The sequence below is a fragment of the Salvelinus fontinalis genome, chromosome 23 (assembly GCF_029448725.1).
Source record: "Salvelinus fontinalis isolate EN_2023a chromosome 23, ASM2944872v1, whole genome shotgun sequence".
In the NCBI taxonomy this organism is placed as follows: domain Eukaryota; kingdom Metazoa; phylum Chordata; class Actinopteri; order Salmoniformes; family Salmonidae; genus Salvelinus; species Salvelinus fontinalis.
The window spans coordinates 44,871,084-44,887,148 of NC_074687.1; the positions used below are offsets into that span (position 1 = coordinate 44,871,084).

At 40.7% G+C, this 16,065-nt stretch overlaps 1 protein-coding gene across 1 annotated transcript in view; it reads left to right on the plus strand.

Moving 5' to 3' along the window:
• The first annotated feature begins 12,217 nt into the window (after positions 1 to 12,217).
• LOC129821392 (G-protein coupled receptor 39-like) overlaps positions 12,218 to 16,065 on the plus strand; it is a 63,857-nt gene continuing 60,009 nt past the window's right edge. The window contains exons 1-2 of the mRNA XM_055879022.1: positions 12,218 to 12,511; positions 12,701 to 13,555. Coding sequence (XP_055734997.1) covers positions 12,766 to 13,555 — 790 coding nt within the window. The 5' untranslated portion in view covers positions 12,218 to 12,511; positions 12,701 to 12,765. The remainder of the gene's footprint in view (positions 12,512 to 12,700; positions 13,556 to 16,065) is intronic.

The window sequence follows — 16,065 nt, forward strand, 5'->3', positions numbered from 1 at the left end:
CAAGGCGGTGTCAGAGGAAGGCCCTAAAAATTGTCAAAGACCCCAGCCACTCCAGTCATAGAGTGTTCTCTCTACTACCGCATGGCAAGTCTAGGACAAAAAGGCTTCTCAACAGTTTTTACCCCCAAGCCATAAGACTCCTGAACAGGTAATCAAATGGCTACCCGGACTATTTGCATTGTGTGTCTCCCCCCCCCCAAACCCTCTTTTTACACTGCTGCTACTCTCTGTTTATTATATATGCATAGTCACTTTAACTATACATTCATGTACATACTACCTCAATTGGCCCGACCAACCAGTGCTCCCGCACATTGGCTAACCGGGCTATCTGCATTGTGTTCCACCCGTCAACCCATCTTTTACGCTACTGCTACTCTCTGTTCATCATATATGCATAATCACTTTAACCATATCTACATGTGCATACTACATCAATCAGCCTGACTAACCGGTGTCTGTAGGTAGCCTCGCTACTGTATATAGCCTGTCTTTTTACTGTTGTTTTATTTCTTTACCTACCTATTGTTCACCTAATACCTTTTTTGCACTATTGGTTAGTAAGCAATTCACTGTAAGGTCTACACCTGTTCTATTCAGCGCACGTGACAAATATACTTTGATTTGATATCTATGGATATATACCAAACTAAACCCGGACTTGCATGCAGGGTGAGAATATTCTGTGGGAGCATCCACAGGAATGCTTACCTTCAATCACGGAGAGAGATTGTCTGAGTGCTGTATTTTCTCTTTTGAGCTCACTTATTTGAAAGTTTTCATTGTTAGCTGCATTTGCATATTCTGTTTTGACACTAAGGTGAGGTCCTCACTCTCTGTGTCACTTTGAGGTCTGGCCTGGAAGGACAAAGATTCTTTGTACAGCTTACAAATTTAGACATGAATAGGCAACATATTTTTTAAAGACCAGCAATGGACACTATTTGTGGTGTTTTTTAGTCTCAATGGTTGGAGATGTTTCAGGCATAATTATTTACCACAGAACATTTTTTTTTACATGTATTTGGTTGCGTTGAGGAGAAATCAGATTTTTATGACAAGTGTTATGGTAATATTAGTGATTAGTACATTAAGTAGATGAGACAGGGTTAAATTCACCTTTAATGCATCAACTTTAATTGCACAACTAATGCTACAAAGTGTTAGGAACTTACTTGACGTGATACACTGGTCATTAGTTCCCCTTGATGTTTCTTTTCAGACTCGGCCCTCTTCTTTTTCTGTGATACACTCTGGTAGAGTAACATAGCTACAGTCAGGAAATTACAGATTTTGCGCAAAGATATAGCTAACGTTAGTCAACTTCACAACTAAGCATACCTTTTGAGTAGTATTTTCCGCTTCTTCCACATAATGTGGGCTCTATCTTTTGTCCCTCATTCCTCTCCCTTTCTTATCTTGCACATTCTGACCTTTTTTGAAATTTCTACTAGTCTCTTGCGATCTTCTACAAAGTAATAATTTATATTATTAGCTAGGTGATAGCTTAGAGCTGCTCACATCACTCACCATGTTCCATACCCCAACTTTGCTTACTAGTTATATCTTTTGTTTTATTTTACCAGGCAAGTCCGTTAAGAACACATTGTTATTTACAACAACGACCTGGCAATCAGCCTAGTTAATGTGTTAGCTAGCTTACGTGCTAACCAGCAGCTAGTAAGCTGGTGGATCGGCCTGACGAACAGCTAACTAGCCAGTGGTTAGCATGCTACCTACACATACTAGTGAACTTAAGTGATATAACTAGCTCCTTAGCTAGCTAACGTTAGCTACATTAGTTGTTATTGTTATAGCCAATGTCTTGACGGTATAACTTTTTAATAACGTAAGTTTAACGATTGATAACATTAACCATATATTGTTAGCTAGCTACGGTATACTGTGTCATTATCTGGGTAACGTTAACTAGCTAGTTAGCTTACCATCCAGAGCCATGACATAGGCGGGATATCTCTTCCCCGTACGCTGCCAATTAACAATACATTCTTTCAAATTGTATTGGACATTTTCCAATACATATGTGTCCATTATACATTTCAGAGGAGACAGCAGGATGAGTGCACTCCATATGTGTGTCTGCGTCATTAGACACCATTAGACATGCACCTGTCTGGGGACTGGACATGACTGTTTATTTCTGTACCAGTGCTATGGCCTAATATTTACTGTTGCTATGGTTACACCTATTGGGAACTTTCCAGAACATGTGTGCTCATCTCAGAGTGGTCTGCAGAATAAGTGCACTCTGTATGTATATATAGGTCATTAGGCACCATTAGACATGCACCTGTCTTGGGAGTGAACATGTCTATTTATTTTTGAACCATTGCTATGGCTCTAAAGTTTCCATGCTCTAATGTGAAACCAAACAAAAATTAGTGCAAGGCTAAAAGATAACGGTGGCTAAATGTCAGAGGGGATGAATCATTAACATAAAGAGGAGTTACTATGTGTGTGACATAAGGATGAAACCTGTATAAAAATTGTGTGCCAAAGCTCGAAAGGCAGTTGTTTTCATGAACCAGCTCGGCTTATATTACTCTGTAATAAAAGCCAATTTGAACTCACAGGCTCCGGTATTTGAGAAATATTATTGACTGAATATTTCCACGACAATTGTCGCACGGCCGATCAAACTCTTCAATATTTTCCACTGGAACAATTTCTGATGTCCCTTCAAAAAAATCCACAAGTGCATACATGTTTGGTGATATTTTGCTTCTGCTGCAAAGTGCAAACTGAGAGTAAACCGTTATTTGTTTTGCTCTCGCCTAGTTTTTAGAATTTCGCCCATGCGCACGATTTAGTTACGTAGAGCTTGGCGCCTTTTATGCTTTGGCGGCAAGTTTTTTTTATAGCTAGCTACGGAATCAGTTTCATTGGCAGTTGACATAATGCAAGCAGTTTTCAACAATTTGTTAATTTGCTTACCCTTGTAAGAAATGACTCCAGTCCGAGTGATAAGGGGACCATATAAAAAATGGATGCGTGATGAAAACTTCCCTTTTCCTCGACAGACCAGGTCAAGGAGAAATATTAAGGTATTGCTGTTGTTATATTGCCTTAGCTAGGTGTGAGCTCTAGAAAACTAGATTGATTTTTTTTAATGTAGCTACAACCATATTACTGCTTGGGGTGTTCAATTGCTTAGCTATGCTGTTACTGGTATGTACACACTAGCTGTATATCCTTTTCTCAATAGGGGGTGCTGTTGGCACTTTGTAATAATTTCATTCCCAAATTAAACTGCCTCGTACTCAATTCTTGCTCGTACAATATGCATATTATTATTACTATTGGATAGAAAACACTCTCTAGTTTCTAAAACCGTTTGAATTATATCTGTGAGTAAAACATAACTGGAGTTAGAGCAATTTTCCTATGAGGATGTGAGAATGCTGAAATCTGCAGGCTGTTCTGAGGTCCCTTTATTAATTTGCTTGTCTTCTATTGGTTGAGATGCACTGCATACGCCTTCCCCTGGATGTCAGCGAATAGTGAGAATTGAAATAGTGTTGCTAGGCAGATCTGAGAGCTTATAAATGGGCTGGCAACATGGGGTCCGTCCTTTCTTCTCTTCGCCATGACGCAAAAAGGACCTCTGGATGTCGGTCTAGAAAGCTCCCGTTATAGCCCTTAGATATATCCGGCTCTGTTTTTATTCGATATAGGTGTTAAAGACATCATAATGTTGTTGTTTTAAACCGAGTTATATCAGTTTATATCAGTATATTGCGATTTTCGGGTATTTATTAGTGCTGCGTTTTAGTGAGTTGGACACGTCTTTGCCACATGGCTAATGTTTACTGCTAATTCCAACGTTGAAGACGACAATCTACAACCGAGCAACGATTCTTTTGGAAAAAGGACAACTTGCCCAAGATTCTGATGGGAGCTCATCAAAAAGTAAGAACTATTTATGATGTTAATTCGTTGTTCTGTTGAAAAATGTTAAACTCATATTCCGCCATTAATCTCGGTGCGGTCTCGCTTTAACGCACGCTGTATGTCGTAGTAACGTTAATTTTAAAAATCTAACACAGCGATTGCATTAAGAACTGATGTATCTTTCATTTGCTGTCCAACCTGTATTTTTTAGTCAAGTTTAGGATTAGTTACTGATTAGATTAGGTGCCTCTCCCAAGATTTCTCCCGACATATTGTTGGCAGCTTGGCTACTTTTCTCATTGTATAACCACGATTTGTGCCGCTAAATATGCACATTTTCAAACAAACTCTATATGTATTGTGTAATATGATGTTATAGGACTGTCATCTGAAGAAGTTTGAGAAGGTTAGTGAAAAAAGTAATATCTTTTGCTGGTTTATTCGTTATCGCTTTTGTTGGCCTGAATCAATGCTGTTGTGTGGTTGGCTATTGTAGTAAGCTAATATAATGCTATATTGTGTTTTCGCTGTAAAACACTTAAAAAATCTGAAATATTGGCTGGATTCACAAGATCTTTGTCTTTCATTTGCTGTACGCTGTGTATTTTTCAGAAATGTTTTATGATGAGTATTTAGGTAATACACGATGGTCTCTGTAGTTATTGTAGTTGCTTTGGTGAGAGTTGTGATGGTGGCTGCAATGGTAAACTATGATTTATAGCTGAAATATGCACATTTTTCTAACAAAACATATGCTATACAATAAATATGTTATCAGACTGTCATCTGATTAAGTTGTTTCTTGGTTAGTGGCTATTTATATCTTTATTTGGTCGAAATTGTGATAGCTACCTATGCAGGAAAAAAATGGTGGAGAAAAAAAAGTTGTGTCTTTTGCTATCGTGGTTAGCTAATAGATTTACATATTGTGTCTTCCCTGTAAAACATTTTAAAAATCAGAAATGATGGCTGGATTCACAAGATGTGTATCTTTCATCTGGTGTCTTGGACTTGTGATTTAATGATATGTAGATGCTAGTATTTACTTGTGATGCTATGCTAGGCTATGCTAGTCAGCTTTTTTACTGATGGGGGTGCTCCCGGATCCGGGATTGTGATGAAGTAGAAGATATCTGCTAGCTAGATACAGTATCTAGTTAACTTGTTAGCTAGATGGTACATTGTCAGTATTTGTATATAGTGTCTAGTTTCCAGCTAGCTACTTACAACCTCAATCAACATGGCTCTGATTATTTAGAGTTTAATGAGGATTTAGTCGCATGTCAGGTAGACTCCCCCCCCCCCCCCACACACACACACACACAGACATTCAGTTTCTTAGCCTCACCCTTGTGAAGTCAGTGTCACGTATTCTAGCGAATATTCTCATTAGATAATGTTCTGTGTTGGTTTTCTCTGTTAATTTTTTAGGACCCTCTAACACACCCCAATCAACCTGGCTCTGATGATTTAGACCGTGATGATGCCCCTGAGATGGTTAGTGTCAGGTACACAAACACACAACTCTCAGGCCTTAGCAATCTGTTCTACCTTTGCAGATGTATAATACATTTCCTTCTCGCTTCAACAAATGTTTAAAAATACCTTGAATCTAAATCTTTTTAGAACGAAGAAATTATTTACCCTGGGGCATCAGTAACAAAAGGGCAATGCCTTATGGCAATAATGCTCTTTGTTCTGCATTATCACCTTTCCTTGAACTGCCCTGATAGACCTACTTGCCTTGCTGAATTTGCTTGGTTCCAACTTCTCAATATCTCTTCAAAAAGTTGCGGGGTAATCCAGCCCTGACAGTTGTCTCGTTTATTTTGTGATGAATGCCAAAACAACTTAGAAAAGCAACCCGAAGACACAAATTGCTCACACTGTGGAACGTCCTTCATCAGAGAAACAAAACTTTTGTCAATCCCTCTGAGGGACCTTCTGCGAGATTCACTGGGGAACCATGGAATAGATGTTTTTAGGAAAACAGTGAAGGAAGAGGAATATGAAATTGAGGATGTCATGGATGGAAAGATGTACCAGACATTACTGAAAGACAAGAGGCTATCTGCTGATGATTTAACATGAACCTGGAACTGTGAGGGTGTACCCATTTTTAACTCCTCAAATTACTCAGTTTGGCCCCTTCAATTTACCATACATCGGAAAGAAAATGTGATGGTTGCAGGACTTTGGTTTGGCCCAGAAAACCCCAGAATGGATACCTTTTTAAAACCTTTATTGATGAATGTTTCAATTTAGCCCAAAACCCATTACTTTAGAGAGATAACAGTGGGATTTTGAAGAGGACAAAGGTCTTCCCCTTGATTTGTTCCTCAGATGCAATAGCCAGGCCAATCCTTCGTTACTGTAAGAAAGTCAATGGGGAATATGGTTGTGATTGGTGCTTGCACCCTGGTAAAGTTGTCCCAAAAGGCAGAGGGATATGTAAGATCATATCCTTACAGTCAACAACTGCAAATTGAAAGATCACACACTCAATTTAAGGATAATGCATTTCACGCTGCTCACACTGACATTCCGCAAAATGGTGTAAAGGGGTTGTCAACACTGTTTTTGCTTCCATTGTTCAACATTTTGTTTGGTTTTGCGCCTGACTACATGCATCCTGTTCTCCTCGGCATAACTCGACAACTTCTGTCTCTTTGATTGGACACGTGCAACTGTTTGAATCCATGGTACATAGGTCGACAAATTACAGAATTAGACTCCCGACTCTCAAGCCGCCAAAGGAAATTACAAGAATACCGCGATCACTGTATATAAGTGATCAGCTTCTGTAAAACTTTCTGTAGAAGAACTAATTACCTGATCTGTCCCGTCCCAACCTGTGGTCATACGGTCAATTCATTTGTGAACAGATTGTTTATCACACAACTAACTACAAAATCTCAGAAAAAAGGGATGACACCTCAGTCGTGTTAAAAAAATGGACGTTGTGCCCAACTGCTGTTCTGTTTCTTTGTTCGACTGAATTGCATTTGTCAAACAAACTGCTTATGTCAGCCTATTCCCATTGTTGTGGTTCAACCATATGCAATTCAAGCTGACAGTTTGTTTATTAACCTCAATCTAGGCATGTCATAAAAAAAATGTGACAGTTGAGAGGTCGATTCCCAAAAAAAAGCTTTTTCTTTGGACGATATCAAGTGTAAATGTATTTATGTTAATTCATGTTATTTTTTTTGTTTTTTATTAAAATACATGAACATTAATATTACTTGTCTGTTTTTACTAAGATGCCACATGTTTTTAATGGATGTAATGTATTGAAAATATCCATCCCAAAAATTCACACTACTTTAAAAGTTACCTGGCTATACCCATGTTGGCATATAAAATAAAAAGTGGTTGGCTTTCTTTTTTTGCTTGCAGGAAATGTTTTTTCTTGGATAATTTTCGTCACTTCAATTAGAACACTATGACAAACCCGACAGGAATAGCCTGTAGGAATTCTCTCAACAACTTCAGTGGAATACTATAGAAAATAATACAGGAACGCTATTTAAATTCATAAGAACACTATAGAGATACTGCATAACATTTATACTATTGAAATCTTATTGGATATTTTGAAGTCATTATAGGTCAAAAATACATACTATAGGGACTCCTATAATCATTCTATAGTATTTTCATAGCAAAATAATACACTGCTCAAAAAAATAAAGGGAACACTTAAACAACAAAATGTAACTCCAAGTCAATCACACTTCTGTGAAATCAAACTGTCCACTTAGGAAGCAACACTGATTGACAATAAATTTCACATGCTGTTGTGCAAATGGAACAGACAAAAGGTGGAAATTATAGGCAATTAGCAAGACACCCCCAATAAAGAAGTGGTTCTGCAGGTGGTGACCACAGACCACTTCTCAGTTCCTATGCTTCCTGGCTGAAGTTTTGGTCACTTTTGAATGCTGGCGGTGCTTTCACTCTAGTGATAGCATGAGACGGAGTCTACAACCCACACAAGTGGCTCAGGTAGTGCAGCTCATCCAGGATGGCACATCAATGCGAGCTGTGGCAAGAAGGTTTGCTGTGTCTGTCAGCGTAGTGTCCAGAGCATGGATGCGCTACCAGGAGACAGGCCAGTACATCAGGAGACGTGGAGGAGGCCGTAGGAGGGCAACAACCCAGCAGCAGGACCGCTACCTCCGCCTTTGTGCAAGGAGGAGCAGGTGGAGCACTGCCAGAGCCCTGCAAAATGACCTCCAGCAGGCCACAAATGTGCATGTGTCTGCTCAAACGGTCAGAAACAGACTCCATGAGGGTGGTATGAGGGCCCGACGTCCACAGGTGGGTGTTGTGCTTACAGCCCAACACCGTGCAGGACGTTTGGCATTTGCCAGAGAACACCAAGATTGGCAAATTCGCCACTGGTGCCCTGTGCTCTTCACAGATGAAAGCAGGTTCACACTGAGCACATGAGCACATGTGACAGAGTCTGGAGACGCCGTGGAGAACGTTCTGCTGCCTGCAACATCCTCCAGCATGACCGGTTTGGCGGTGGGTCACTCATGGTGTGGGGTGGCATTTCTTTGGGGGGACGCACAGCCCTCCATGTGCTCACCAGAGGTAGCCTGACTGCCATTAGGTACCGAGATGAGATCCTCAGACCCCTTGTGAGACCATATGCTGGTGCGGTTGGCCCTGGGTTCCTCCTAATGCAAGACAATGCTAGACCTCATGTGGCTGGAGTGTGTCAGCAGTTCCTGCAAGAGGAAGGCATTGATGCTATGGACTGGCCCGCCCGTTCCCCAGACCTGAATCCAATTGAGCACATCTGGGACATCATGTCTCGCTCCATCCACCAACGCCACGTTGCACCACAGACTGTCCAGGAGTTGGCGGATGCTTTAGTCCAGGTCTGGGAGGAGATCCCTCAGGAGACAATCCGCCACCTCATCAGGAGCATGCCCAGGTGTTGTAGGGAGGTCATACAGGCACATGGAGGCCACACACACTACTGAGCCTCATTTTGACTTGTTTTAAGGACATTACATCAAAGTTGGATCAGCCTGTAGTGTGGTTTTCCACTTTAATTTTGAGTGTGACTCCAAATCCAGACCTCCATGGGTTGATAAATTTGATTTCCATTTATACTTTTTGTGTAATTTTGTTGTCAGCACATTCAACTATGTAAAGAAAAAAGTATTTAATAAGAATATTTCATTCATTCAGATCTAGGATGTGTTATTTTAGTGTTCCCTTTATTTTTTTGAGCAGTGTATACTATAAGCTAACTATAGGGTATTATAAAAAAACTTACAGTTTCTAATGGAATCTTATAGGAATGCTATAGTGCTTTTTCATAAGGTTTGTCCTTTTATCCCTACTTTCCCTCAGTTAAGATACCTTTTTTTTGCCATCTAATTTACTATTTTGAAATCTAAACCTATTTCAATAACATCACAAAAAAGTTAAAGCTGGTCAAAAGCTGAAATAGCCAATTTTCAAATGTACACCACAGCCCTAACTGTGCACTACCAAGACCTGCCACTTTTCTGTAGCTATGTTGGTCTACTGTGCTTCAAACAACATGTACCCACCACAGGGCAGAGTGGTACACTACGAATCAAGCTAGATTTACTTATAAAGCTAGCCAGCTTCAGTTAGCTAAACATTCCAGCTCAGGCCTCATCCATACTACGCAGGTGGATATTGCTCGTCTGCCCGCCGCTAACCCTAGCAAGCTTGTACCTGCACGTGCTTCTCGCACATGGCGAGTCGAACGCCAAACTCTTCTTTGAGACAATGCCGGAACATCAATCCATAGGCGGGTCAGTGTCACATTTTAATTTGTGCTGAAGTCAAAAAGTTATTTTGGAAGTTCAGCAGGCTTTGATGTGAAATAGGCTTTTAGAAGTGCCGTCTTTATTTGATTACTTATTGTTAAAGTCGTCTTTGGTGTGCTTATCAATACACAAGCAGCTTTTTTCCCACTCCGAACTATATGCATTCATTGTATTTAGTTATAGAAAAGTTTCACTGTGCGTGACGTTTCAAATGTATTCTGTCATTACTGCATTTGTAATGTGATATGTATTTTAACATTACTATTTTTTAACACAAAAACATTCAAGAAAATATCAGTCGTCTACCTCAAATGAAGGGGATGATGATGCAATCTTTGCGAGAGGGAGGGAGTCTGATTTCATTTTTCCTCAATTCTAGGCTCAGACACTTCATTCAGGCTCGTTCTGAAGGATTTGTTGCCATAGAAATGTACCTGGCTTAAAGGTGAGCCACTTTCGTGGTACCGGTTATCCTGAGTTGAACTAAGAGTTGACCAAAGTGTTCCTCAAACATGATTTGTAAGTGTAGGGCTCAAGTTACCTAGGATTTGTTAGCTAAGGTTTGTGTTGTGTGTGTTGGTTCACACTTTATCATTTCCTTCTGTATCTCTGTTATTGGTCACAGGACTACCTACAGAAGACCCAAGTCTAAACTCAAAACTCAGGACGACTTCTGGTTTACAGTTCAGAAGTTGTGTTGTATTCAGTGAATCCTCTTCCACTCCGCTCTCTGATTAGGTTGGAAGAGAGCAGTATGTTCATGGTCGTTCATTTGGCCAGATAGTGTTTTTAATTCAGCCTGAGAGGTAAGGAAGTCCAAATCAGGGGAGCAGATCTCCACCTAACACCATCTCTTAACAGTTTTATACATTTTTCAGACTTCTCTATGGCCTACACAATTGAATTGTACAATGGTTTTCTATCCTGAAAGACTAATACAATAGCGATAGTATGAGTGTTGTTTTTAGTATCGTATGTACAGTGTAATCTACTGTACATCATTGCATTGACCCACAATAAGCTATTATCAATTTATGTCCGAGAAATCCGGCCAAAAACATTTGAGAGACTTTTTAAGACCAACTTACGAGTCAAAAACTGGCACAGAGGAAAAACAATAGATCAACTCTTGTATTGTATGATCTTTGGTGTTTATGACAACACTAAATAGAAACCACATTCCTGTTTTATAGAATGTATATTTATACTAGCTACAAAAGATGAACACAGAAGCTAGCAGTGTAATTACGTCAATAACGTTATGGCTTCCAAATACATTTCTGGTTTGGATCCAATATGTCTAGGCATTGAAGATAATTGCAGTTACATGGGCAAATTCCATATCCAAATTCAGCTGGCATGAATTGTAGTAATGGAATTGGACCATAATTGTGAAAGGCTCATAAGAGGATACAGCTCTCACCTATCCTCATAAGTTGACATTGGGAAACGTCATACCTGTCTCTCTGTGTTCTGCCCGTTGTACTATTTGTACATTACTTGCAGCGATATATTTCTTTCGTGATTCATCGTGCACTCGGTTCAGCTGTTTTGTCAAACGCACGTCAGCATCTCGTCTCATACAACATTCAAAATATCAGTTTTACAGAGACATTTACAATCAGGGCAATTACAGAACATAATGATAGATCATTAGGAAAATAGAAAAGGGATGAAAATGAAGAGGTAGGGTAATTATTGTAAACAAACCAAATTGATTTCGCTAGCTTCGCTGTTGAGAGTGCACCTGCCTGACAACGCTTTGTCATGCAGATAGGCCTGGGTTATCATGCTTTATCTGCATGAGAGCTTTTGAGGACACGGAGATTGGCACTCAACCAATCAAGTCTGTGCTCTAATCAGATTTGTAAAACCTGCTTTATAACTTTACCCACCTCAAATTGTTGTGGAATATGCTTATGTGAAATCAGAGCAGATTGCAGGCCAAGTTTTCCTAGAATGGATACAGTCACTTTTCCTGTCTTAAATCAAAGTGTTCGTTTTTGTTTGATTTACTTCCTGTCTGGAGCCAGCTCATTGTTAATGTCAAGTGATATGCACTTGATACGGCCTCAATAGAAAATGTGTGCACTTTAATTCAGTCATGTCTGGCTAGTTTCAATACAACTTCCTCCATTCGAACTTTTTAACTTCCATGTACCGGTATGCCTTTTGTTTACATTCATCCTACACAGTGAAGTTATTTCACCACTTCTGTTTTCTTAGAAGGCATGTGGAAGAGTGTCAAAGTCATTTGTATATTCTGAAATAGTTTTAATTTGTGTAAATAAGCCTAAGAATAGTGTTTGAATAAATGTGCCATGTAGCAAAGTTAAATTTTTTAGTTCTGGCAAGTATTATATTCATCCAAATGGGAGTTGATAATATTCGGGAAGGGCCACACCTCTGTATGACTAAAGAGATGTGTAGTAAGCCTTGGTCCCGCCTACACACAATCACCCTTGTCCCTGAAGTAGAGCCAGGGTTCATACTGCACTTGAGTAGTGATAACAGAACAGGGCCGTGCTCTCTCTCTCCCTTGCTCTGAAGTTTAATTTTTAACTGGTAGGAGAGAGGAGATAGGAGAAAATCAGTGCCTGCTGTCAGGGTGCAGCTTGAAGCATGGCACAAGCAAAGGAGTAAATCCAATACTTTCTGGATGAAGAACTGTGCGGACGGCCGATGGTACAAAACTCAGACTTCAGGCCAGTAATGGGAAGTCCTGCCACGTTGAGTCGTGTGTATCAAAGAAGCTAAAACAAGGAAGAAACTTTCTGGTATGTCTAATGGGATCCTAATATTCTTCTGTGATATGGTTTATCTGGGCAACCAAGAGGTCTGTGTTAAATTAATCTACTTTTAGAGTTAACCACGGTTTTGGACGAGGGTGTCAGAAATATATGATTTTATCTCTGAAAAATATATCTCTCCCTGGCTGTTTGGATTTCCTCTGGACTCTATTACAGACTCTGCCCTGCTGAACTGATACGCTAGGAAAAAATCTATATCTGGAAATCGAAACTAAGTAACCATGAATGAGGGGGAGGCCGAGATAGCCGAGGAGAAAGACTGGAAGGAGCTGGAGCCCAACTATGCCATCAAAGTCTTCCTCACTGTCCTGTACAGCCTCATCCTGCTCACAGGCATCGTGGGTAATGGAATCACCATTCGGGTGACACAGGTGCTGCGGCAGAATGGCTACCTGCAAAAGTACGTCACGGACCACATGGTGAGCCTGGCATGTTCCGACCTTCTGGTCCTCCTCATAGGAATGCCTGTAGAGCTCTATAGTGCCACGTGGTTCCCCTTCACCTCAGCCTCGGGTGACGCTTCCTGCAAGATCTACAACTTTCTGTTTGAGGCCTGCAGTTACGCCACCATCTTGAACGTGGCGACGCTCAGCTTTGAACGCTACATAGCCATTTGCCACCCGTTCCGCTTCAAGGTCCTGGGCAGAGAGCGAACAACGGGGAGTCTCATCGCTCTCGCCTGGGTCACGTCCGTGTTCATAGCCCTCCCGCTGCTGTTCGTCACAGGAATGGAGGGCTATGTCCCAGAGCGAGCCATCATGCCCGTCCAGAACCTGACGTTCTGCACCAACCTGAGAAACCAGTGGGGGATGTACAGGGCCAGTATCTTTGTGGCGTTCATTGTGTACATGGTGGTGCTGGTCAGCGTGGGAGTCATGTGTCGGGCCATGATCCTGGTCCTTCAGAAAACCATGGGGCCCATAGGAAGAGGGGTCAACGGTATAGAGGACAAGCCAAAACACGAGAGTGCTAGGGTCAAAGCCGCCAAGAAGCAAACCATCCTTTTTCTAGGTAAGTTGACACTTTTACATTCTACCTAAAATATCTAAGATGTTACCGATTGCAATTTTGAAAGGATGATGATACATTTTGTTTAGCCAACTGGTGGCCACAATGTGTGTGTGTGTGTCCGTGTGCATGTTTGCATTACACAGGGCGTGTACACCATTGCATTCCAACTGGTAGACAGTGTAGCTGTTGTGACAGGGCCGCCGGAAAATGTGTGGCGATTTTGATTTAGGTTAATAAAATATATTGTCGCAAAGCGTTAAAAAGATGGCCAAAGTATTGTTTTTTATTTCTATTTGCCTCATGATTTGTCAACTCACAACTCGAGCGCAATTTCGCTGTCCTTCACATCGAAGTGCTGCTGCAAGCTCGTTGCTGTGTCTTGACCAATCAGATTTACGGAGATCACAGGTCGTGAATGCTGGACACAACGCTCAAGGCGCTCTCTTCACTTTCCTCCAGTATTGGGTATTTCGTCAAGATGACGACCTAAGCACGCAAACTTCAAAGCGCTAGTTAGCGAAGTCTCTCAATTTATATTTACAACCTGAACTTCACTCAATTCAAAATACTGTAAATACAAAAGACGTATTAGTCACTATACTGTTGGTTATTGTCCTAGAAGAGAATGTCAATGTAAAACATTTTCCTCAGGATCCGGTCCTCTGAAAGCTAGTGTCAAAGGAGCGAGCAACAACCATTGCAACAACGCTAAGGCTACAGAGCAAAAGCATCTGACCACTACACTACTATGTCCTGGCTATCCCCTCCTCATCAGGACCAAAAGACAGACGCAGGGATTCCTCTCACGTTTCCCCCATTAAAGACCACAACCCAAAGATAAAGGCAAACCCGGGGAAGGAGATGAAAATGAACCAAAAGTAGACAAGACTTCCAATGCAACACTACCTGGAGATAACATGCTCAAAGACAGGTTCGATAAGCAAGACAAAACACTTGAGGACATTAACTCTCAAATCAAACAGAACATTCTCAGGATCACGAAAGCATCTGAGGCGTTTGAATTCAATGCTGCTGAGATAAAAGAAAGCAAAACGAAAAGTGCTTACCTGGAAAAGAAGGCCTCATTACTCCTGAAAGACAACAAGGAGTTCAAGACCAACCCTATAGAATTAGAGTGCTATAAAAGTCGATGGAACCTCTGCATCGACGGGATGAAGAAACATTTTGTCAGCTCAAGTTTGAATTTGGTTTATATTCAGACTTGGGCTGACTAGGCTACCTACCTTTTTCAATCTAAACGTATTAACTGGAATTAATCTCTAAAAACAATAGCTGACATAGACCGTAAGTCAATTTCATATTAGGCCTACAGTTGCATATGTCAGGACTACACTATGCCAATCTGCATAAAGCAAGCTCTGTTAGTTCTATTGTCCAATCATGTTGCTTTCTCTGTGTCTGCATAGGAAACCCCCTAGTCCCTTAAAAAAATATATAAGTACTGTTGCTGCAGTTTGACAGGTTTTTCATCCTCTCCAAGGCCAGGAGTTTTTCCAGGAGTTTTTTAGAATCCATGTAACCTGATAAGAAAAACTCTGGTTCGATCATAGCCCATTTTAAACCTTTTTACAATAGATTAGTCATGCCATACCATACAATGTCCGTAGTTTTACCTGCTTAGGTTACCAGATCAGGAAAAACGATGGGCCCCAGAATGTTTTTTCTCACCACACCACGCTGGGACATGTGGTGCCACCTCTGTGTTGAGAGTCTGTCTAACTCCTCTGTTTACTTAACAGTGGAAATGCCACTCTCGGGCCCCAAGCTCCGATTGACTCCACGACACCATTTTTAAATGTTATGACCATTCAAATGATTGATTTCACACATACGTCTTCTGTTTGGGGTGGTCTTTGCCATTACTGTCCACAGAGAATCTCAAGGGAACTCACATGAAGAACACGCCTGTAGTTGGCCATGTTATATTGATGTCACGTGGATAGAAAGAAATACCACACAACATTGTAGTGTGTATACACATTAAGTATGTAGAGTTATTTCTTCATTAGTTCGGGACCGTATTATTGTATTTTCTCATGTCTTGAATGAATGTAAAGTTCTCGGGTGCTGGAAGCAGGAAGCCTTGTATACTGTACATTTGTTGACAGAGACATCGGTCTAGAATTGGAGGCCTGTAATCCATCTTAACATTGACTATAATGATTACTATGTGTGGCTGCGTGCAGACAAGTCAACATGCACATGTGAAGTGTTTGCTCTAAATTGGTTACAGGGTTTCCAGGCAATAGTTTATCCCGACAGCAAATAATACCACATGGCAAAGAGTATCGGACGTCAACGTGAATATAATGTATTGTTAGGTTCTAAATTAACCTTATAAAATTTCACAGACAATTAGTAAAGCTTAGACCAAGTTTATTCACCCATTGGGTCATACAGCTGCATAAGACATATTCACACAAGCACTGATATTTAATCCTTTCTCCTATACCGAGTCTCCTCCTACACATCTGAAAAGACAATGCATC